Source organism: Phyllobates terribilis, unplaced genomic scaffold (genome assembly GCF_046119375.1).
Source record: "Phyllobates terribilis strain yellow unplaced genomic scaffold, ASM4611937v1 Scaffold_2__4_contigs__length_985480577, whole genome shotgun sequence".
Taxonomy (NCBI): Eukaryota; Metazoa; Chordata; class Amphibia; order Anura; family Dendrobatidae; genus Phyllobates; species Phyllobates terribilis.
Window position 1 is genome coordinate 136,256,660 of NW_027362762.1, and position 24,589 is coordinate 136,281,248.

The 24,589-nt window shown below is 39.6% G+C and overlaps 1 protein-coding gene across 1 annotated transcript in view; it reads right to left on the minus strand.

The window, feature by feature from the left end:
* ASIC1 (acid sensing ion channel subunit 1) overlaps window positions 1–24,589 on the minus strand; it is a 457,916-nt gene that overhangs the window by 98,005 nt on the left and 335,322 nt on the right. Inside the window, exons 4-7 of the mRNA XM_073662834.1 lie at window positions 22,806–22,956; window positions 22,593–22,720; window positions 18,091–18,241; window positions 2,685–2,741 (exon numbers count right to left, since the gene is read on the minus strand). Coding sequence (XP_073518935.1) covers window positions 2,685–2,741; window positions 18,091–18,241; window positions 22,593–22,720; window positions 22,806–22,956 — 487 coding nt within the window. The remainder of the gene's footprint in view (window positions 1–2,684; window positions 2,742–18,090; window positions 18,242–22,592; window positions 22,721–22,805; window positions 22,957–24,589) is intronic.

The window sequence follows — 24,589 nt, forward strand, 5'->3', positions numbered from 1 at the left end:
AAATAAAAACAAAGATTTCAGTCTCTTTTCCCAATCCAAAAACAGGGACTAAAAAAATAAACAATGAACATATTTGGTATCGCTATATTTGTAACAGTCTGTTCTGTCAAAATATAAAATGAACTAATCCATAAACTAAACGGCAAAAAGAAAAACAAATTAAAGCGACAGAATTGCCGATTTTTAGACATCAAACCTTCACCATAAAATGGGATAAAAAGAGATCAAAACGTCGTATGCACCCTAAAATTCTAACATTAAAGATGACAACTTGCTATGCAAAATAAAAATAGCCCTGATACTGCTCTGTCAGCAGAAAAATAGAAAAGTTTATAGGTCTCAGAAAATGGCAACAGAAATCAATTTTTTTTTCAAAAAGTTCTGATTTTTTTTAACATCTTCAAAAAAAAAAAATACAAGTTTGGTATCACTGTAATTGTACTGACCTGAAGAATCAAGGGGTATTTTTTTAATCATATATGAAAGCTGTAAAAATGAAATAAAATAAAAATAGCAGAATTGTATTTTTTTCACCACTTCACCGCTTTTCAGTACATAATATAGCGCGGTGAATGATGTCACTCACATCTACAACTAGTCCCACAAATATAAAAACAAGCCCTGATCAGGCTATTTTGAAGGAAAAATAATAAAGTTCTGAATCTTGTAAGAAGGGGAGGAAAAAAAACAAAAGCTCAAAATAAAAAAAAAAATGGCCTGGTCTTGAAGGGAGTAAAGAACAGAATTATATGGAAGATGCCACAGTTCTAGTTCAAGTTTTCCTCCAAAAATAGTTAAGTCAGCGCTTCTAGGGCAGAATGTAGACTGATATACGCCATCCGATGGAACACCAATGAACTGCACACACATTCTAAATATGCTTGTATGCCTCATGTTCCTCCCCAGAAGACGGATCTGTAACACAATGCTAATCACATCAATAATCCGTATATATATAGTATATGAGCTTATTGCAGATTCTTATTTTGCATGTTGACATATATTATGTTGTGAAACATGGCTTATGCAGATGTGATTTTATGTATTCCAATTGCTCTTCTCATAATAATGCCCGTGTGGATGTTCATCTCATGTTTTATGCAACCAAAAAAATTTGGATTAGCAGAGTATTAGGCTTCGTCAACCTTTCTGTTATTTCCGATAGTAAGCATAGTGCAGTTCTTAAAGGGGATGTGTCATCAATAAATGACCTATTGTTTAAATAGGGTTTTTGCGTTTGATTTTTTTTAGATTTTTAGATTTTTTAATTTTCTGGATGAAAAAAGAATATAGGACAAGGTTCCACAGACTTACAATATAAAAGTGACTTCCAGTTCACTCGTAAAATTCATTGTGATCTGGAGTGTCATAATTGAATTCACATGAGTAACAAGAGGACAGGAATGGTGCTAGAAACTAGGGAAGATGACGATTGTGCACTACACCACAGACACATATTTACAAAAGTTTAGGGGATTGTTAGGAATTGTGGTTCTGTGCTCCCACATGGGAATGGATCGGGCGCGGTGATATGCTACTCCAGTCGCAGGCGCCGCCATTGTTCTGACCCTGGAGGCAGAGCTACTATGTGCACAGGGAAACCATCCCAATTTTATGGAGCATCGCGTTCTGGTGTTGTAGGATGTGTAAGGACGTGGGATGTCGTATCTCCCACGGATTTCACTGCCCTGGAAACATGGGACGCTGTGTTCCCTGGTTGCCAGGCAACACAGAACGCTGTTGTGTCTGGTACTAGGCAGTGGTGGGATTGTTTCCTTTCTGCTGTGCAAGCTAGCAGGGAGTGGTTGTCTGGGGATGATTGTGAGGTATTCAACACCTGATCATTTCCTGCAGCAGATGGGCTATTTAACCCTGCTCCCAGCTTAGTCCTTTGTTGTTTATTGCAGTTCCTATGTGCTGTGATGGTGAGTGGTGTTAGTAGCATTGGTTGCTCTCTGTTCAGGGTTTTTCCTAAAGGGTCTTCTCCTTCTCTCTTCCTTTTACACTCCCAGGGGTTCTTGCAGAGGTACCACCCTGATTCTTGACTAGGCACTGGCCGCATCACCAGATGCCAACTGACTGGCAACAGTGGGCCTGGGAAGGGCTCTGCCAAAGTCCCTCTTCCATTTACTGGGAGCTGGGTGAAGAGTATCTCGGCCTTCAATGGCTCGCCTAGCTGGGCAACTTGCACCAAGTGCGTCAGTGGCTGCACCTTTGCTGGCTTGGTGTCAGTCTTGTTGGGTCTTTCTCAGTTAGCGCATAACAGGGATAACATTTTTGGGTGTTTTATTTAAGGATTCACAGATTTGGTATAGCTGTCAAGGCTCATTAGACAAAGCCATGATACTAGTATGGAGTGAGGCTGCAGGCTTTGTGGTGGGAATCTTCCATTGCTGTTTTGGCTGAAAAGCCACAGCAAATCTGCATGTTTTACATCAAATCTGGAGCAAAATTCGGCAACAAATAAGCAGCAGCCTCTATAATCCACATACTTCCTTTCCACCTGTAGATATTATTTTGTAAAACCCAATTTACTACTTTGTGCTGTACACTGTACTGGATTTGTGCAAAATTTGTTTTGCTTGTGTCTCTAATATTTTAGTTAAAATGCTACTTTGGGATGAAATGTTTACTATTGATCAGCGATAACATTTTACAGAACACAGCAAGGAAACAAGACTTACCTAGTGCGGGATCGGCACATTCCTTGTACAGCTCTGGAGTACAATATGCCGCATCTCCTGAATAATAAAAAAAAGGCACACCGTCACTTTTATTGTATTAATGGACATATTATAGTATGGTTTATTGCGACAATAATAGAGTATAAAAGGTTACAATTAAAATATTATTTATTGGTACTTTAACTCTTCACCATTACCAGGAAATGTTGAACAATGACTGCATTGTTTTCTGTTACCTATGTTTTAGATAGAGTTGAGTTTACTATTTTGTTATCTTGAATCTCCGAAGATTTATTCCTACTAACTATTAAATCTGGAAGCCAGGACTTTTCCTTACTCTCCCTGACCTCTTCCCAGCCTGGTGTCTTCACCATTCTTCATTACTGCGACTTATGTGTCTAAGTCCCCTGTTGTCCCAGCAGCAACATCTCAACTCGGAGGAGTTTGAATGGAGGAGCCAATCATGTGTCCTGCTGCTCCATTAAATGTCTATGGCACTGACAGAAACAGAAACATTCAATATTTGACGATATTTTAATCATCTGGATGGAGGCTGAGCAACAGCTGAAGATGTTCCATGAACACTTTAATCAATTTCATCCCACCATCAACCTAACACTCAACTACTCCTTTACTGAAATCAGCTTTTTGAACACCATCATTAAGCTACAGAACAATGAAATAGAGACATCCCTGTACCGGAAGCCAATCGACTGTCCAACATACCTTAAATGGGACAGTTTCCATCCAAAACACATAAAAAACTCTATTGTCTACAGCCAAGCCATCAGATACAATCGGATATGTCCCAACCCTATGGATAGAGACAAACACCTTGGTGGCCTCAAAAAGACCTTTTTGAATCAGGGCTACCATCCAAGAACAATTGAGAATCAGATTACAAGAGCCACCAGAATATCAAGAAATCATCTCCTACATTACAAAACTAAACAAGAAAGCAACCGGGTGCCTCTAGTAGTCACCTACAATCCAAATCTAGAGGCGCTAAGGAGAGCTGCACGGAAATTACAGCCCTTACTACATAAAGATGCCCGATTACAATCCATATTTCCAGACCCCCGACTTCTGTGTTTCAGGCAGCCCCCAAATTTAAGAAGCATCATTGTCACAAGCTCCCTGTCATCTCCACCAGCTACAGGAACCTTTCCTTGCAACCAGAAAAAATGCAAAACCTGTCCGTTTATAACGACCACAGACAAGATAAAGATCCCCAATTCACACCAGGACTACAAGATCCCAGGTACGTTCAGCTGCATCACATCTAATGTAGTGTATTTAATTATATGTATCAAATGTCCAGCTGGGGGTCTTCATGTAGGGGAGACAGGGCAAAAACTTAGGACAAGGATGAATCATCATCGCCACACAATAAAAGAAAAAAGAAGAGATCTACCTGTGGCCAAGCATTTTTGTCTCCCTGATCACAACACCATGGACATGAAATTACTGGTGTTAAAAGGTAATTTCAAATCTCAGAGAGACAGAAAAGTCTGGGAATATAAACTTATTACATCCTTTAACACACTCAATGCTGGAATGAATGTGTCGCATGGATTTATGTAATTCTACATCAACTAAGGAATGTGTACTTCAGACCTGTGGGGTCATCACAAAACTCGACCAGACCTCAATCACTGAACAATAAAACTTTCAGAGTCCTTATCTATGAACTGCTCCAATATTTACAGCCACAGTTTTTATATCCCCTCTCCTATACTCAAAGTTCTGCTTCGGGTCACTTGTCTCATCTATTGAATTTTTTCTGTGTCCTATTGTGTATAAATATGTGACTCTTCAGATTTCATGTTATACTATGCCTGATGAAGAGGCCTGAGTAGTCTCGAAAGCTTGCAATTTGTTACTATCTTTTCAGTTAGCCATTAAAAGGTATCAACCACTGAAGACTCTCAAATCTAAATATTTTTGTACATAGAAGATACAATTTCAAAAATATGTATCACACCCAGTAAAACTTTGTCCCTTAAATTTCTTACTAATATCTGGATAAAACCCCGACATGAAAACCAGCTCATAACCTTTTATTATTGCATCCAGGACATTCCTTTTCTCTTTTTCTCTGAAATTATCTCCTTTATTCCCTTTATCCACTATTTTTATTACCCTTCAAATGTAAACTAAAGAATGGACAGAGGAGACATGAACCATCAACGACTGTGGCGTACAATATGGAAGATCCCATTATTGGACATCTTGAGTCCTATGTAATACACTGTATAAATTGTGAATAACTGTTTGTTTTTTTTACTTTAGCAATTGTGGAATTTTAATTATTGAGGAAAAGATTATGACTTTATTTCATCGTTCCTTAGTGACTGCATTAAAAGATTTCTACATAGTGTTTTTTTTCTTTTGTACTAAACTATTTGGCCACTCTGGGAGAAGAAGTGGCGTAAGTAATTCATTTAGAGAAACACTAAAACAGAAAATGCACACTTTTATTTTAATTATCCTAGCACTCTCCCTTTTAATCTCCTTAATCCCCCTAATCTCCTCCGTTACTTTGATCCTATTTTGTCTCATATTACTATTAAAATGAGAAATATGAAAGGCAATTTCCTCTGTGTGCCTCCAGAGCTCCCATGTTCCCCTTCCTCCTCTTTACTGTACTGTCTTGCTATAAATCAGCTGGCTGCAGCAGGAGCCTCCCCCCAGTGCCCTTTCTGCAGAGGGGTAAACAATTGTCTAAGGGGGGCTGGACTGTAGTAGTCCACCAAGCAAAGACTGAGCTGATCAGTAGTAGACCCGTGTTCTCTGCAGGATTACTTTAAGACTGAAGGTCCATATACACTGTAAAATTATCGTAAATGAGTATTCCTTTGAACGCTTGTTGCATAATTTCCTTGCAGTCTAAACAGGCAGCCAATCGTGTAACGAACGGGCAAACCGCTCGTTCGTTGGGTGAAATGATCCTCTCGGCTGCACAAAAGATCATCGTTCTCGGCAGTGCATCATCGTGTTTAAGCAGGGATTTGTGCTGCTGAAAATAATGGCAACCTATGTGCGCTGAGCGATCTATTATAGATCATTTAGTGCATCATCTGAATAGTGGTTTACTTTTGCAAATAGGCTGTTAAATTACTGCCGATTCTTTAATATTTCTGATCGTTGGTCGTAGGCTGGGGTAAATGCATCTTAAATGTTTTAGGAAACATTGAGGGAAACTATATTTCTCATTTAAACCCTTATATAGTGCCAAATTTAATAAAGGGAACTTCTATATAACAGATAGAATCTGCAAAGAATTAGAAGTACTCAGGCCATGTGCCCACGTAGCATTTTTGTAGCGTTTTTACGGCCGCAAAAACGCTTGTAAAACCATCTGCCATGCAAAGCAATGTGAATTCGGATGTGCTGGGCACATGATGCGCTAATTAGCGCGCTGAATTCGCATTGCGTTGCAAAATGCAGCATGACCATTTCTACCGTGATTACGCTGCAAATTCGCAGCCATTGAGGAACACTGAAACACAGCAAACCCGCAGGTATATGTGAATTTGCTGCGTTTCAATTAAATTCAATGGCCGCGAAATTGCAGCGTAATCGCGGTGCGTGTGGTACCCAGGATGAAGAGGAGGAGACTACAACTCCTCTTCATCCCGGCTACCACGCGGTGAAAAAAAGAAATAAAGTTAAAAATAAAAAAAACCTGTATACTCACCTCTCTGGTCTGCTCTCGGCGGCGTCCTCTCTCCTCGGCGTCCCGCGGTGTACTTGCAGGACCTGCGGTGACGTCATTTAGTCAGCTGATGGTCAAGCGACTTCTGACGTCAGCGGTCAGGTGATGGTTGCATGATCATCAGCTGACTAAATGATGTCACCGCAGGTCCAGCCAGTACACCGCGGGACGCCGAGGAGAGAGGATCGCCGCCAGGAGGAGACCGGAGAGATGAGTATACAGGTTTTTTTTTATTTTTAACTTTTTAATTCTATTTTTTTTTACTATAGATGCAGCATTTAAAGCATCTAAGTTGGTCACACAATATAAATTCATGCCGGTTGCATGGAGTTATATTGTGTGACCAACTTGTCAAGCACTTTTCCAAGTGATGCTCAAAATCGCTTGGAAAAGTGCTTGAAAAAACGCATGTGAAAACGCATGTAAAACATCGTGATTACGACATACAGGCCACCAGGGCTAGCAAGCTTGCTAGATTATGCGCACTGCATGGTCTAACAAGCTTGTGTCCGTGCAGCACTGACAGTTTATAAAGCATTGCAATGCTTTATAAAGCGATCAGGCTTCAGAAAGTGAAAGTCCCAAAGAGGTACTAAGTAAAAAAGTAAAAAAAAGTTGTACAAATATTTTTTTTAAAAAAAATCACAAAATAATAATAAAAAATAAAAATCTATTGTACCAATAAATAAATATATTTATGAAAAAAATGAACAAAAAAAAGTACACATATTTGGTAAAGTCGCATCCAGAACTACCCGACCGATAAAACTGTCCCACTAGTTAACCCCTTCAGTGAACACCGTAAAAAATAAAAAATTAAGCAAAAAACGATGCTTTTTCATCATACCGCCAAACAATAAGTGGAATAAAACTGGTATCACTGAAAACATCATCTTGTCCCGCAAAAAAACAAGCCGCCACACAGCTCCATCAGTGGAAAGATAAAAAGTTATAGCTCTCAGAATAAAGTGATGCAAAAATATATTTTTTTCTGTAAAATAGTTTTTATTGTGTAAAAGCGCTAAAACATAAAACAATGATATAAATGTGGTATCGCTGTAATCGTACTGACCTGAAGAATAAATCTGCCTTATCAGTTTTACCACCCGCAGAACAGCATAAAAAAATTCCCCCCAAAAAATTCCCGAATTGCTAGTTTTTGTTCATTCTGCCTCCCAAAAATCAGAATAAAAAGCAATGAAAAAATATGTAATGTGCCTGAAAATGGTATCAATAAAAACATCAACTCTTCCCGCAAAAAACAAGCCCTCACATAACTCTGTTGGCAGAAATATGGAAAAATGATAGCTCTCAGAATATGACGGTGCAAATACTAGTTTTTGCAAAAAAAAGTGTCTTTTAGTAAGTGACAGCAGCCAAACAAAAATAATCTATAAATCTGGTATCGCTGTAATCACACCGACCCGAAGAGTAGAGTCATATAATCACTTATACCGCACGAGGAACGGCATAAAAAATAAGTAAAACCAATTCTTCACCTGCAGTTGATTTGTTCATTCTGCCTAGTTATTCAGACATTTAGATGGAAATCCCAATGTAAGTGCTCAGCATAGAGCACAGGATAAATGTGATCCCAAACATTATGTAAAATGTTCGTAATAAAAGCTTCAACTTTATCCACAAAAAAAGCAAGTCCCCAATCAGGTCCGTCATTTGTTAACGGAAATATCCACGTTACTGGTAGAACAAAGGCTCTGGAAAAGCGCTCTGGCTCCTCACCCACCAAAAGAAATCTAACAAATTCTGCATTCCCAAATCCAAATGCCCCCGTCCCTTCTGAGTCCGACATTGTGCCTAAACCACATTTAGCATCCACATGTTTGGCATTTCTGTAGCGATGTCTCCAGAAGCATGAGCCGGGCATAATGTACTGGTCACTACAACGTACTGGGCACTACAATGTACAGGTACTGCAATAGCAGATTTGCAATTTTCACTCAGCAATATCCACTGCTGCTTGTTTCTGGAAACACCCATGGAGTCAAATCATCACTACACCTGTAGATAAATTCCCAAAGGGTTATAATTTCCAAAATCGGGTCACTTGAGGGGGTATTCTGCTCTTCTAACACTTAGGGGCACTGTATATGGAGTATGCAAACTATTCTAGGAAAATCTGTGCTTCAGGAGACAAATAGCGCTCTGTCCCTCCCTAGTCTTGCCATGTGACTAAGCAGTACTATACAGCCACATATGGGGTATTTCCACGTTCTGCAGAAATTGTGTGACACATTTTGGTGCCATTTTTACCCATTTCCCTTTGTAATGTAAAATCTGGGGCTAAAACAAAATTTTTGTGGTAAAATTGTAATTATTTTTTCTTCACTGCCCAATAGTATAAAATTCTGTGACACACGCGTGGTGTTAATATGATTACTACACCCCTAGATGAATTCATTGAGAGGTGTAGTTTGTAAAATGACATAACTTATGGGGATTTCTGCTGTTCTGGCACCTCTGGGGCTCTGCCAATGTGACATGGCATCCTCAAACCATTCCAGCAAAATCTGAACTCCAATATGGCGCTTCTTCCAGTCTGAGCTTTGCACTGTGCCTCAAAAGTAGTTTTAACCACATATGGTGTATTGGTATATTCAGGAGAAATTGATCAACAAATTTTATGGTGCAATTTATCCTGTTATCCTTGTGAAAATAAAAAAATTGGGGCTAAAAGAACATTTTTGTGGGAAAAATGTGATTTTTTTATTTTCACCGCTCAACGTTATAAACTTCTGTGAAGCACCTGGGGGTTCAAGGTGCTCATCACACCTCTAGATAAATTCCTTGAGGGGTCTAGTTTCCAAAATGACGTCACTTGTGGGGGGTTTCCACTGTTTAGGCACATCAGGGGCTCTCCAAACATGACATGGCATCTGCTAATGATTCCAGCAAATTTTGCGCTCCAGAATTCAATTGGCGCTCCTTCTCTTCCAAGCCGTGTGGTGCGCCCAAACAGTAGATTTTCTCCAGATATTGGGTATTGGTGTACTCAGGAGAAAATGCACAACAAATTGTATGATGCATTTTCTCCTGTTACCCTTGTGAAAATGCTAAATTTGGGGCTCAAAGAACATTTTTGTGGGAAAATTTTGATTTGTTTATTTTCACGGCTATACATCATGAACTTCTGTGAAGCACTTGGGGGTTCAAGGTGCTCACCACACATCTAGATACATTCCTTAAGGGTTTCCAAAATTGGGTTACTTGTGGAGGGTTTCCACTTTTCAAGCACATCAATAGCATTCCAAACGCGACATGGCATCCGCTCTCGATTCCAGACATTTTTGCGTTCAAAAAGTCAAATCATGCTCTTTCCCTTCCGAGCCCTGTCATGTGCCCAAACAGTAGTTTTCCCCACACAGGGCCAGCTCCAGGTTTTCATGGGCCCCGGGAAAAAGAGTCTCAGTGGGCCCCTTTAACACATACCACGATTCATGATGCACAGATATACAGCAGAGAAATATATATATAGTACAAGGCCAAAGATTTCACTTACTTCTTACATTACATGAGTGATATCTATTGTAAATTCTACAATATCTCAGAAACTGGAGAATTCTCACAGCGCACAGTGTGTGCCCTGGGGCATTCAAAAGATTTCATTTTAGACAGGACAATTTAGTCCTCCATACAGTATAATGGGCCCCATATAATGCAGCATACAGAATAATGGATCCCATATAATGCTCCATACAGAATAATGGACCCCACATAATGCTGCATACAGAATAATGCACTTCTTATAATGCTCCATACAGAAAAATGGACGCCATATAATGCTCCATACAGAATAATGGACATCATATAATGCTCCATACAGTATGATGGGCCCCATATAATGCTCCATACAGACTAATGGGCCCCATATAGTGCTCCATACAGAATAATGGACCCCATATAATGCTCCATACTGAATAATGGACCCCATATGATGCTCCATACAGTATAATGGGCCCCATATAGTGCTGCCAACAATAAATGTTATTAATCTTACCCAATCACAGTATATAAACTAAAGGGAAGACATTTTAAAATTATATATTTATTAAGGTATAAAGTTAAAAACATACCAAACAATTGTGCAAAAAAACAAAACAACCCGACCCACAGACTAACAGACTAAACGTTGTGCACTAATTACGAATCAAACAGAAAACCCCTCCAACCAATCACGATGTCGCTGCTCCCCTGATCATTGGTGAGCCTGCCTGTTTGACAGCTCACCAGCGACCACATAGTGACGCAGCAACGATCCCTGACAGGTCGTATCGTTGTCGGGATCGTTGCAGCGTCGCTAAGTGTGACGGGGCCTTATATAAATGTCCCTTTTGGTAGGTACCAGGCTCCTTTCATGAGTATTTCTAATGCTTGCCAAGGCAGCCAGGTAAAACAATTAAGTAACAGGGCACTGGGCACCAGCAGGGTGCCAGGCAATTAAGATACAGTAAATATGACTGAAATAGACCATAACACTATCATGTAGATAGCTGCCCTGTATACTCAGGTCACAAGTGCACATGTATAGCGGATTGTCCACAAGAGACGTTAGGGATTTCAATTATTGCAATGATTCAAAGAAAAAATATTGTTCACCGTTAATTGAATCAGACGTGCATAAAATGTGAAAGACCTCTATTGTATTTATGGAATTTATCTGGGGAACCATATGTTCACTTGGTGATTACTTATTGTTGGTTGTTTCGTGTAGGTTGGCTTTGTATGTCCAGGACTAAAGCTCCATTTACACTGTGCAATGCGCATCGTTAAAAGACTGCATATTGGCAAAATGGTTGCCGGTTAGTTGTAGTTTAATAGCCTGCTTACACAGGCCCCTGAGCGATCAGTGATAGGTCATTCAGTGTGAATAGACTCCATTATTCTCGGCAGCCCAGGCTTTGTTTACACAGGACGATGTGCTGCCCAAAACGATGATCTTTTGTGCAAACTAAAAGATTATGTCACCCGACGGATGAGCGAACAGGCTTCATAATCAACAGCATGTGTAGAATGTACAATTATCATGAAATGAGCATTCCTAGGAACACTTGTTCACAATAATCTTGTTGTGTAAATGCACTTTAAAGCTAGACATGTTGGCAGATCAGAAATCTGGTGATCTCCTGTTTTCCCCTGTACTTTAGGAAAACATCACTTTCCAATTCAAGATTCTTGGTAATAAAGAGGATTTTATTGCAAGACAATGAATAATAATTCATGTATTCAATGCTTATTGTCCTGATCTCACTGTCACAGAATGCAGGTGAAAAAACTTGTGGTTGCTAGAAGTGGTGATGCCTCTTCACCAGGACACATCTCTCCATCACTTTTGCCAGCAGCTCCATCATGAATCCAACTTAGGAACCAAAGTTTTTTCCTCTGCATTCTGTCACACTGAGATCAAGCCTTGGAAGGAGCCCAAGATAAGCATTTAATACATGAATTATTATTTGTTGATTTGCCAATAAAATGCTCTTCATTACTAAGGAGCTTGAACAGTAGATTGCTGTTTTCTTTAAGTATTCTTAAGAGTTCTCTCCTTCATGGTAACTCCACAACTAATATACTGAGTGCTGACAATTTACTCTATTTGTTTGCTATAGGGAGAACATTGATGGAACAGTTTAGATATCAAAGCCATCCAATCCTTACAACTCTTCCAATGAGATAATGACCAGAAGATGGGTCTGAAATAGCGCATTCATGATCGCAACAATGAAATATTATGCTTTTTCAGCTAATACACGGTTATATCTATGGCCAAATGACTCCTAGGTGGACATACTGACTAGACGTGTGGATGTCCTGCCAGTTGTTTACAAAAGTAAGACAGTCACACAAGATAGATCTCAGCCAAATGGTCTTTTCACCAACAGCTATAACAGCTATCTCTCTCAACATCCACTGGCAAAGTATGCATCTTTATTCAGTAAGGAAAGGAGACAAACTGCTGCCAATCACTGTTGGCAGCAGCTTACCTTCCAGCAGAACAAAGGAAATCCACATGCCTAATCTTGGTTTCTCCCATATCTGCCATTGAGGGACATGGGAGTCCTTCATACGCTCCAGTGCTATGAAGGTACTATATGACAGTAGTATTATTAAGTTAAGGTATTATAAAAAAAACAGAAACCCCATTGGTTTGGGGTGGTTTTACTTATTGCCCACAGCTAGAATTTATATAAAGTTGTCCAGTTTTGGACAGAATCAATGACGTCTTTGGGTGTAGGCAACCTGAAACACACTTTACATAATTGTGACATCCATAAATAAGAAAGCAGTTAGGTATAAAGGTGTGATATATTACTTTGGTTGGTGACAACATTTCTGCCACATCCATGAAGACATATTTGTTTTTAGACTTTGTTGTCTTCCTACATAATCCTTTTAAAAATTAAACGGTATTTTAGTGGGTGAATGTTTTGAATATATTTATTGAATATATTGTGTTTTCGTGTTGTTTTTTCACTTATATAGACAAGCGTAGAAAACTATTCTAGGATCAGAGCCCATAGCTATAACATTTCACGCTTTCAATCAAATCTTTTTTTGTAACGTTAGTTGGAACAGCTCGAACCTATGATTAGTAAATATTAATCTCATCATTGAGCTGCCAAGACAAATGCTCGCTGCTTCTTGTATTGATTCGTTTAGAGTTCTTTCAGCTTTCCAAATTCTATTCTTGTAATTCATGAAATTGCTATATTCAGAATCATTTTCTCTTTTTTTTGTTAGAAATTCTTTATTCATTAGCTCCAAGTTCCTCCCATTCAATTCTAAAATAATGGTAAACAGCTACATCCTCTCTTCCAAAGGTTATCAGAAAACCATCACTCAGCTGAAATAGTGAAATTTAATATTTTCCATTCCTTCATAATTTGTAACAGTCCAATAAATGAGTGGTATCTCATAGTGATAGAGGTTCACTTAAAGTAAGCATATTGATATTAATCAAAATTATAATGGACAACAGATCATGATGTAATAAAGCGGAGCAGTTTTATTTCTATATTTATTATTTATGCTAGCTCTTCATGAGTGAACAGCCCAGCTATCGGGGAATGTCCACTGCCTGAAGAATCAGAATATTGCTTCTGAATGTTATAAAAAAGCTTGGATTATACCACAAAGGGAGTCAAAAGATCATTCTCTAGGTTTAGGTTCCAACATGATAATGGGGTCTTAAAGCCCCCCACACATATTAGATAACTGTCGGGAGAACGATCATTCAGTCAATCACTATCTCTCCCAGTCCTTCATTCAAAGCAGAGTTCTGCTGGGCTGAATGCTCCTGTGTTTTTTATGCCAGACTCCTCTGGTGGTGTCCAATGATTATATAAGATAATTACACCGCATGTAATATATTTGATATGTAATATAGTCTCCCCATAGATAAACAAAGCAGTAAGTAATTTCATCTTGTTTTGTATTCTTTTTGTGGTCCTACTGGTTTCAAGACAAGACTGAAAATTTAAGCTGCTTTATCAGTGGGGTAACAGCAAAAGCTGCACCTGAAAGCTGCAAATTGAGTTGCATTTTTTGTCCCGATTTTCGAAACTCTAACAGGAAAATACTTTTATAGCGCCACATGTGGTTTTCCCCCGAAAGGCTTTTTTTTCTTACTATTAAGTTTTTTTCTATCATATAATATTTTGCACTTTCAGTAGAATAGAACCTGACTCAAACACAATGAAAGGACTGGAGGGACTGTGTTAGAATATTTGATGCAGTACCGCTCGAAAGTTTGGACAAACCTAGTTCATGCAATGGGTTTCCTTATTTTTATTTGAATGTGCACATTGTAGTTTCAAACTTAATGCAGCAAAACCACAAATGAACACATAGGGAAATAAAGAATAAAGAAACCCAAGTGAAACTAGAATATGTGTTATACCTTTGTTTCCTCTAAGTCCCCCTCTCTTTACTAACATCTTTTAGATAACATCTTTACACCCCCTTGGCATTTTCTCAAGCAGATTCATCAGGTAGTCACCTGGAATGGCTTCCAAGGAACAGGTATGCCTCATCAAGAGCTCATTTGTGGAATCACTGGCCTTTAGAAAGTGTTTGCTACTATCAGGTGTATTTTGCAGTGTTGCTATAGTGCTGACCCCTATTCCACAACTGTTTTGAGCTGGAATATGGCAAAAAACACTCAACTAAATAAAGTGAAATGACGGTCCATCTTTACTTTAAAACATGAAGGTCAGTCAAGCTAGAAAATTGCTTGAGCCTTGAAAGCATTATTAAGTACAGTCATGACAACAATCGATCACTATGATGAAACTGGCTCTCATGAGGACTGCCCCTGGAAAGACTAAGAATTATCTCTGCTGCAGAGGATAAGTTTATCAGAGTTACCAGCCTCAGAAACTGCTAATTGATAGCAACTCAGATAGCAGTCCACAATTTGTTGAACAATTTCTCCTGAGTACAACACTCCTCTAAATGTGGTTGTATACTACTGTGTGGTCTCACAGGAGGGCTTAGAAGGGAATGATTGCAATTGGGATTTTGGAGGGCAAATTTTGCTGGATTGGATTTTTTGCACCATATCACATTTGCAGACCCCCTGAGGTACGTTTTGCTTAAGAACATGATGTTAGTTATGCACATTGCATCACTGATAAGACATTGGAGAAAGTTTAGTATCGACAAATGAAGAGACAGGTTCCCTTTAAACTTTTTAGTTTTAAAAGCGGATAATAAGAAAATATGTACCCCACAATTTATTATGCAATTTCTCCTCAGTAAGGAATTGCCATATATGGGGTGATACACTAATAATAATAATCTTTATTTTTATCGAGCGCCAACATATTCAGCAGTGCTTTACATACATTATCATCGCTGTCCTCATTGGGGCTCACAATCTAGATTCCCTAACAGTATGTCTTTGGAGTGTGGGAGGAAACCGGAGAACCCGGAGGAAACCCAAGCAAACAAGGAGAGAACATACAAACTCCTTACAAATGTTGTTCTTGGTGGGATTTGAATCCAGGACCCCAACGCTGCAAGGCTACAGTGCTAACCACTGAGCCACCGTGCTGCCCTGTACACTACTGTTTGGGCACATGGCAGGGCTCAAAAGATAAGGAGCTTCATTTTGTTTTTGCAAAACAAATTTCTATGGAATGTTTCCAGGTCACCATATTGCATTTGCTGAACCCCTGAGGTATCAGTACAGGTGAGACTCCAGGCAGGGCCCCCATTTTTTAAACTATACTCCTCAGGGCATTTATCAAGTGATCTACTGAACATTTTGACCTAAAAAGTGTCTTCAAGAAATTAATGTGTCCCAGGTGACAAAAAGTGAAAGTTGTAATTTTCCTCAGTTAATGTTATTTTTTTACAGCATAGCCCATATACACTGCTCAAAAAAATAAAGGGAACACTTAAACAACAGAATATAACTCCAAGTAAATCAAACTTCTGTGAAATCAAACTGTCCACTTAGGAAGCAACACTGATTGACAATCAATTTCACATTTTGTTGTGCAATTGGAATAGAAAATAGATGGAAATTATTCGCAATTATCAAGATATACTCAATAAAGGACTGGTTCTGCAGGTGGGGACCACAGACCACATATCAGTACCAATGCTTTCTGGCTGATGTTTTGGTCATTTTTGAATGTTGGTTGTGCTTTCACACTCGTGGTAGCATGAGACGGACTCTACAACCCACAGAAGTTGCTCAGGTAGTGCAACTCATCCAGGATGGCACATGAATGCGAGCTGTGGCAAGAAGGTTTGCTGTGTCTGTCAGCGTAGTGTCCAGAGGCTGGAGGCACTACCAGGAGACAGGCCAGTACACCAGAAGACATGGAGGGGGCCATAGGAGGGCAACAACCCAGCAGCAGGACCACTACCTCCGCCTTTGCGCAAGGAGGAACAGGAGGAGCACTGCCAGAGCCCTGCAAAATGACCTCCAGCAGGCCACAAATGTGCATGTGTCTGCACAAACGGTTAGAAACCAACTCCATGATGGGGGTTATGCTCACAGCCCAACACCGTGCAGGATGCTTGGCATTTGCCACAGAACACCAGGACTGGCAAAGTCACCACTGGTGCCCTGTGCTCTTCACAGATCAAAGCAGGTTCACACTGAGCACATGTGACAGATGTGACAGAGTCTGGAGACGCCATGGAGACCGATCTGCTGCCTGCAACATCCTTCAGCATGACCGGTTTGGCAGTGGGTCAGTAATGGTGTGGGGTGGCATTTCTTTGGAGGGCCACACAGCCCTCCATGTGCTTGTCAGAGGTAGCCTGACTGCCATTAGGTACCGAGATGAGATCCTCAGACCCCTTGTGAGACCATATGCTGGTGCGGTTGGCCCTGGGTTCCTCCTAATGCAGGACAATGCCAGACCTCATGTGGCTGGAGTGTGTCAGCAGTACCTGCAAGATGAAGGCATTGACACTATGGACTGGCCCGTCCGTTCCCCAGACCTGAATCCAATTGAGCACATCTGGGACATCATGTCTCGCTCCATCCACCAACGTCTCGTTACACCACAGACTGTCCAGGAGTTGGAGGATGCTTTAGTCTAGGTCTGGGAGGAGATCCCACAGGAGACCATCCGCAACCTCATCAGGAGCATGCCCAGGCATGGAGGTCATACAAGTACATGGAGGCCACACACAATACTGAGCCTCATTTTGACTTGTTTTAATTACATTACATCAAAGTTGGATCAGCCTGTAGTGTGTTTTTCCACTTTAATTTTGGGGGTGACTCCAAATCCAGGCCTCCATTGGTTAATAAATTTGATTTCCATTGATGATTTTTGTGTGATTTTGTTGTCAGCACATTCAACTTTGTACAGAACAAAGTATTCAATGAGAATATTTCATTCATTCAGATCTAGGATGTGTTATTTGAGTGTTCCCTTTATTTTTTTGAGCAGTGCAGTATACTGTATGTGATATACTAACTTCATTCTGTGGGTCAGTATGATTAAAGCAATAACAAATTTCTATAATTTTGTTTATGTTTGGCTTTGTTTGCAGAATGCCAAATATGTATCGTTTATTTGTAATCCTTATTTTTTTTTTTACAATTCAATCCAATTTTGCAAAGAGGTAGTGTTTTTATGTGTTGTCTCATTTTAAGAGCCACAATGTATTTATTTTTTTTCATTGACGTAACTGTGTGAGAGCTTATTTTTTCCCATGACAAGTTATAGTTTTTTCAGATGATCTGGGGTTTATTTGACTCTTGAATCACTTTATATTTAAATTTTTTGAAAAGATTTGACCAAAAAACAGTATTTCTGTTTTTTGTTTTTTGCCACCCTGAGACGGCATCGCAGAAGAGCCAATTGAGGAAAAGAGGGAGCCCCCTCCCTTTGTCAGCAATCTAGATGTGTCAGTCTCTATCGAACACGGCATCTAGAAGGACTGGTGTTGGCAATGAACCTGGCAGATGGAGCAAGGTATGAGCTAACACCTGCTCCTCCAAGTGTAGGCTCAATTGCGTGAAATATCACCCGCTTATTATGTAATGCTACGTCATAGGGTGGGAAAAGGTTAATGCCGAAAGGCGGTTGGTGTTAACCCACCTTAACAGAATCAACAGTAATTTGGCGGAGATAGATTACCCGAAAGCGTCAACATTCTTCATTATAATTTGTAATTATAAAAGTAATACACAAGATACAGTACCAGGCATGTGCACCATGCGGCAATTACAGTTCTCCACCAGATACCGAGTCTCGCAGTCAATCCGACATGCAGAAATACTATATATATCAAAGAACTCCGAGTCCATGGTGCTAGATTTGCAGTCTCCCCATGGTGGGGGCAGGTATGTTAGCTGAGGAAGAGAGTTAGAGAAAATCTGAGATAAAGACTGATGCAGACAGGCAAGCTGCCAAGATAATTTGACATGAAGCACACCATGACATATACATCAGTTCTGCAATGATGAGGGGCAAGAACCGCAAAACTACTGTATGCAAATGGAAAACTAGTTTGGCATTATTTCATAACTCATAGAGTAAGACTATTTAAAGGGTTTTGATAATGAATTGTATTTCCAATTGGTGGCAGTAGAGTCTCTGTTCTTTTTCTCTGTGATGAGGCTATTTGCATATTTTATTTCCCAAGAAGCGGTACATGGCCTATAAATCTTCGCCATTTTGGTGGTCTTCATAAGGAGAAATGTTATCCCTTAGATATACAGTCTTGAGAAAAAAATAAGTATATTCTCTTTGAATTTTGTGGTTTTACGTATCAGGACGTAATAAAAAAAATCTGCTCCTTATATAGTATTAAAATGAGGTAAATAAACAACAACTCGTGACTTATTAAACCATATATACATACACTGTGTGTCAACTCACTGGGATGAATGAACGCGTAAAAAACTTAACTTGCCGTGCTTGGTTAACATTTTTGATGTAAAAGTGCAAAAGCCATCCAATCACATGAAGGTGTACATATGTACTGGGTCATTAATTATTTACTAAAAACTAGGTCAAAATTCAGTGCACTCTATGAATCAATAGCTAGGAGAACGCCTTTAGTAGCAATAACTTCAAGTAATCATTTTCTGTATGACTTTCAGTTTCGTTCTGGAGGAATTTTGACCCACTCCTCTTTAAAACATTGCTTTAAGGGGTTGTCCATTTCTCAAGCGACAACTTCTTAAATACCATATTAACCCAATATGATAAAATCACCACATACTCATCTCTTGCACAGACATCCTTCTAGCGATGTTGACCCTGGGTCTCCAGATGCTCTCATGACATTGTTATGCCGCATAAGTCCTGCAGCCAATCATTGACCTGCTGTGCTCTCACTTCCTTTGGCCAGCTAAGTTTCATCCAAAGGAAGTGTGAGCATAGTCTACAGGTCTCAAATGGCATAACAATGCCACGCAAGCCTCGGGAGACCCGGCACCAACTTTGATGGTATGGCACCGATGTAGGATGTCAGTATTTGATGTTTTTATTTTACATTGGGGAATACAGTATTTCAAAAAGGATTATGATAGTAGTAGACAAACCCCTTAAGCTAATTGAAGCTTGTGGGCATTTGTTTATGCACAGGTCTCCTAAAGTGTAACCGTCATTTTAATTTTTATTTCATAAATGAATTGTACACATGAACATAAGGAACCGTGTAGAATATCTGTTTCTTTCTCCTCCTGGACTTTTGATTAGTAGAACATGACTACTTACACTCTTAATTCCTATGGAGGCAATAAGGGTGTACTTAATTTTGCACACACTGCTTCTGCATTTTGACTTAGTTTTTGTTAATTAAATAATGACACAGTGTAATTTGTCATGTGTTTTTGTTCATGTGAGATTGCAATTACCTAATTTTAATACCTTTTAATACCTTCTAAGAAACAGATTTTTTTTTTATTATGTCCTGATATATAAAACCATTAGAATTCAGGGTACACTTACTTTTTGTTATGACCTTACATGCAATTAAATTAATGAAAAATTCTGAATAGCACATAACTGAGTGTAGTAAATTTATACATTTATATCAATGCAGCTCTCAATGTGCTTAAACGTGAAAACAATCATCAGCTTTTGCTACATAGTTTCCTAATATAATACATATACATTATGTAAAATATATGTATGTGGCATCAATGTGTGATCATTGAGGGTCTGACCAATGTGAATCCTGAATCTACTGATTAAAGGGGTTTTCCCACGAACAAAGTACATTTTAATCAATAGACCTTGGAATAAAAGTAGGTTTCACAATTGGATGTGTTATAAAAATGTTCCTGTGCTGAGATAATCTTATAAATGTGCCCCTGCTGTATACTTTGAAATGGCTGTGTCTCACCATACAGAGCTGCTCTGGTTCATGGTCGGCACATACCCCAGCTACTGGCTGGGATGGGGGGGGGGATAAGTCAATTATGATAAGTTGCTATACGGATGAAACAACAAGAGCTCAAAGCTACTGATGCCTGAAGTAACACATTTATCTGCGCGAGGTAACGCAGGAGTGAGTGTTTCTGCCCCATCTAAGCTAATCATAAATCAAGTCACTGACAAAGGATCTCCAGTGGCTGCTGAGCCTATATGTCACTGACTTGATTTATGATGAGCTCACAAGACAGGTGATGTGGCAGAAACACTCTCTCCTGTGATAAAAAGGACAGGGAAATGTGTCATCTCACAGAGTAGCAGCTTCGAGCCCCTGCTGTGTTGTCTGTATACTCACTTATCAGAAGTGACTAATGCCCCTGGCCAAGAGCTGTGTTATGTGCTGACCATGAACTGGAGCAGCTCTGCACATTACACAGGACATAGCAGGGGCATATTTTTAAGATCACCTCAGCACAGGAACAATTTTTAACACATCCAATTATGGAACTTATTATTATTTCAAGATCTATTATTAAAATTGACCTTGTTTGTGTAACAACTAGTTTAAGTCCATACAGTGCCTACAAGTAGTATTCAACCCCCTGCAGATTTAGCTGGTTTGATAAGATGCAAATAAGTTAGAGCCTTCAAACTGCAAACGAGAGTAGGATTTATGAACAGAAGCATAAATCTTACAAACCAAACAGTTATGTTGCTCAGTTGAATTTTATTAAATTTTAAACATAAAAGTGTGGGTCAATTATTATTCAACCCCTATGTTTAATATTTTGTGGAATAACCCTTGTTTGCAATTACAGCTAATAATCGTCTTTTATAAGAACTGATCAGGCCGGCACAGGTCTGTGGAGTTATCTTGGCCCACTCCTCCATGCAGATCTTCTCCAAGTTATCTAGGTTCTTTGGGTGTCTCATGTGGACTTTATTCTTGAGCTCCTTCCACAAGTTTTCAATTGGGTTAAGGTCAGGAGACTGACTAGGCCACTCCAACACCTTGACTTTTTCCCTCTTGAACCAGGCCTTGGTTTTCTTGGCTGTGTGCTTTGGGTCGTTGTCTTGTTGGAAGATGAAATTACGACCCATCTTAAGATCCTTGATGGAGGAGCGGAGGTTCTTGGCCAAAATCTCCAGGTAGGCCGTGCTATCCATCTTTCCATGGATGCGGACCAGATGGCCAGGCCCCTTGGCTGAGAAACAGCCCCACAGCATGATGCTGCCACCACCATGCTTGACTGTAGGGATGGTATTCTTGGGGTCGTATGCAGTGCCATCCAGTCTCCAAACGTCACGTGTGTGGTTGGCACCAAAGATCTCGATCTTGGTCTCATCAGACCATAGAACCTTGAACCAGTCTGTCTCAGAGTCCTCCAAGTGATCATGAGCAAACTGTAGATGAGCCTTGACATGACGCTTTGAAAGTAAAGGTACCTTACGGGCTCGTCTGGAACGGAGACCATTGGGGTGGAGTACGTTACTTATGGTATTGACTGAAACCAATGTCCCCACTGCCATGAGATCTTCCCGGAGCTCCTTCCTTGTTGTCCTTGGGTTAGCCTTGACTCTTCGGACAAGCCTGGCCTCGGCACGGGAGGACACTTTCAAAGGCTGTCCAGGCCGTGGAAGACTAACAGTAGTTCCATAAGCCTTCCACTTGCGGATGATGCTCCCAACAGTGGAGACAGGTAGGCCCAACTCCTTGGAAAGGGTTTTGTACCCCTTGCCAGCCTTGTGACCCTCCACGATCTTGTCTCTGATGGCCTTGGAATGCTCCTTTGTCTTTCCCATGTTGACCATGTCTGAGTGCTGTTCACAAGTTTGGGGAGGGTCTTAAATAGTCAGAAAAGGCTGGCAAAAGAGATCTTTAATCCACACATGTGAAGCTCATTATTCTTGGTGCCTGAACTACTTCTTAATACTTTAGGGGGACCAAACAGAATTCTTGTGGTTTGAGGGGTTGAATAATAAATGACACTCTGAATTAACTTTTAACGTTTAAAAAAAAAACAAAAAAAAACAAACAAAAACAATATTTGCTGCAGTGCATTTCCCACTTCCAGGCTGATCTACAGTACAAATGTCACAATGCCAAGTTAATTCCGCATGTGTCAACCAGCTAAATCTGCAGGGGGTTGAATACTACTTGTAGGCACTGTAATTACTGTAAATGTGCCAAGCCATAGCACCAATGCTGCAAAGAAGCTCTACTGAACTTTCCGAGTCACAAGTTCTGCTAATCCAAACCTAAAATATGTTTTTGGCCATTTCATGATATATATAATATAAAGTAAAATATGTACTCACTCGTTGTTCCTGACAAGACACAAATGTTTGGAATCCAGGTGCCACGCCAAATCCCAACTGGTCAATGAAAGGAGGTTCATCCTGACTGTGAATCTGAACCTTGATTCCTGCCTCAAACGAGGTCTCATCTGCAGAGTAGATACACAGTAGGCGATCAGCTTCTTTGTGAAAATGGGTCAGGCCAATGAAGACAAAAACATGAATCCTACTGACCTGTTTCTCCCCACACTGGTAAATATTCATCTTGTTGGATATCCAGCATTAACTCTAGACCATTCCCCGTGCCGCCTTTTGTAGTTATAAATGGTTGACGTCCATTCTGGCCTGAATTAAAAGTGTAGCACTTCCCGTATCTTGTAAAAACCTGAGACAGGAATAAAAAAAAAAAAAATCATAAAAGAGACTGAAGAATTGTCATTCTGGGATTCTGCTTGCAGTGTATAAGAATTAAATCAATGAAATATTTTTTGGCAAAATCATGAATTTATTGTCCTCTCAAGTTTAATAATCCATGGTTCTCCTGATACCCAGAAAAGAGATATGTCACTCCTTCACAAGACAAGGGAAATCTAGATATATTCTACAAAATAACGAGAAAGGAAGTGAGACAGAGGCCTAAAAAATCATAAATGTCATATAACCGTGAATAACGGCTCGTCCTCTGACAATTCACGTGCTACGGGCCAAATGGATACGCAATTAAATTTTATTTCAGGACCCAGATCTCTTCATAGAATTTTTAGATGTAATCAGCTTGTCCTGCAGAGATAACGCTCAGCCTTAGAAGCAGTGAGAGATAAAGTAGCCAGTCCAGGTTCACAAAGAAAGACAAGTCGAATTGTTAAGGCACAAATAATGGAAAGCACTTCTTTACTGTTTGTGCATAGTTAATCCATTGCATTCATTACCCGGCTTATTGTGACTGAAGAGGTCATTAATTGGTTTAAAATAGAATCAGACGTATTCTTGCAAGTCAAGTGCATAAATAGCTGTTAGAAAGATGGAACAATTCCAGCTCTCATGCTGGAAATTATGCTTAATTTCCAATATTTGTACCAAGAAACAGATAACAAAGTAATATAGCCTTACATAGATTGCTCCACACATTACTTACAAAGCTATCCATTTAAAGGGACATTAAAACTGTAAAAAAACAATTATTGTGAAATTGCTACACAGTAAAACTAAATTACTCCCATATGCTGTTTTTGTGCAGTGCGTCCATTATTTGAAAGGGAGACGAAAACATTGGATTATTTTGGTAAAACTCAAATAGACGGTGAAATTGGTGGAGTTGTGTATGAACATTTTGCCCTAACTTAGAAGAGGAAACAACTATACAGACAGCAATTTTGCCACATTTGGGACCTCAGTTTATCTAAACCTCAGATTATCTATTAAATTGCTATATCAAGAACCAAGGGCGAGGTTACAAATTAACGGTTCACTCACAGAGTCTACCTTGGTGGGGATGTCCTTCATCTCCCCTGCTCTTTGTGATAGCTATAGAGCTGCTTGGAGCAATTATGATAGGGCTTCCAGACATTCTTGGTTCTCGGCGAGGAGATGTGGAGGAAAATGGTAGCTATTTATGCCAATTGTTATTTTTAGTAGACCAATCCTCCCCAATTGCAATGTCCGTAATTGAAAGTTTGGGCTATTACTCTGGTTCGACCATCAGCTGGTCTAAATCTGCTCTACTCCCTGTGGATAATATACAAAATGTGTCCATCTATGAAAGCTCCGGTCTTCAGGTGGTCTTAGAGTTCCAATATTTAAAGCAAAGATAATGGACACTTTTACAGATTACGAGAAGTTAAATTTGACACCAATTGTTATGAAATTTAAACAGAAGATGGTGCTTTGGTCTAGGCCCCTTCTGTTGGTATTGGTACATTCAAGTATGCTACACAATTTTTTGATGTGGATACCACTACAGTATTTCCACAAAATGAACTCTATTTTCAGAAAACTTATTTGGAATAAGCATCCAACCT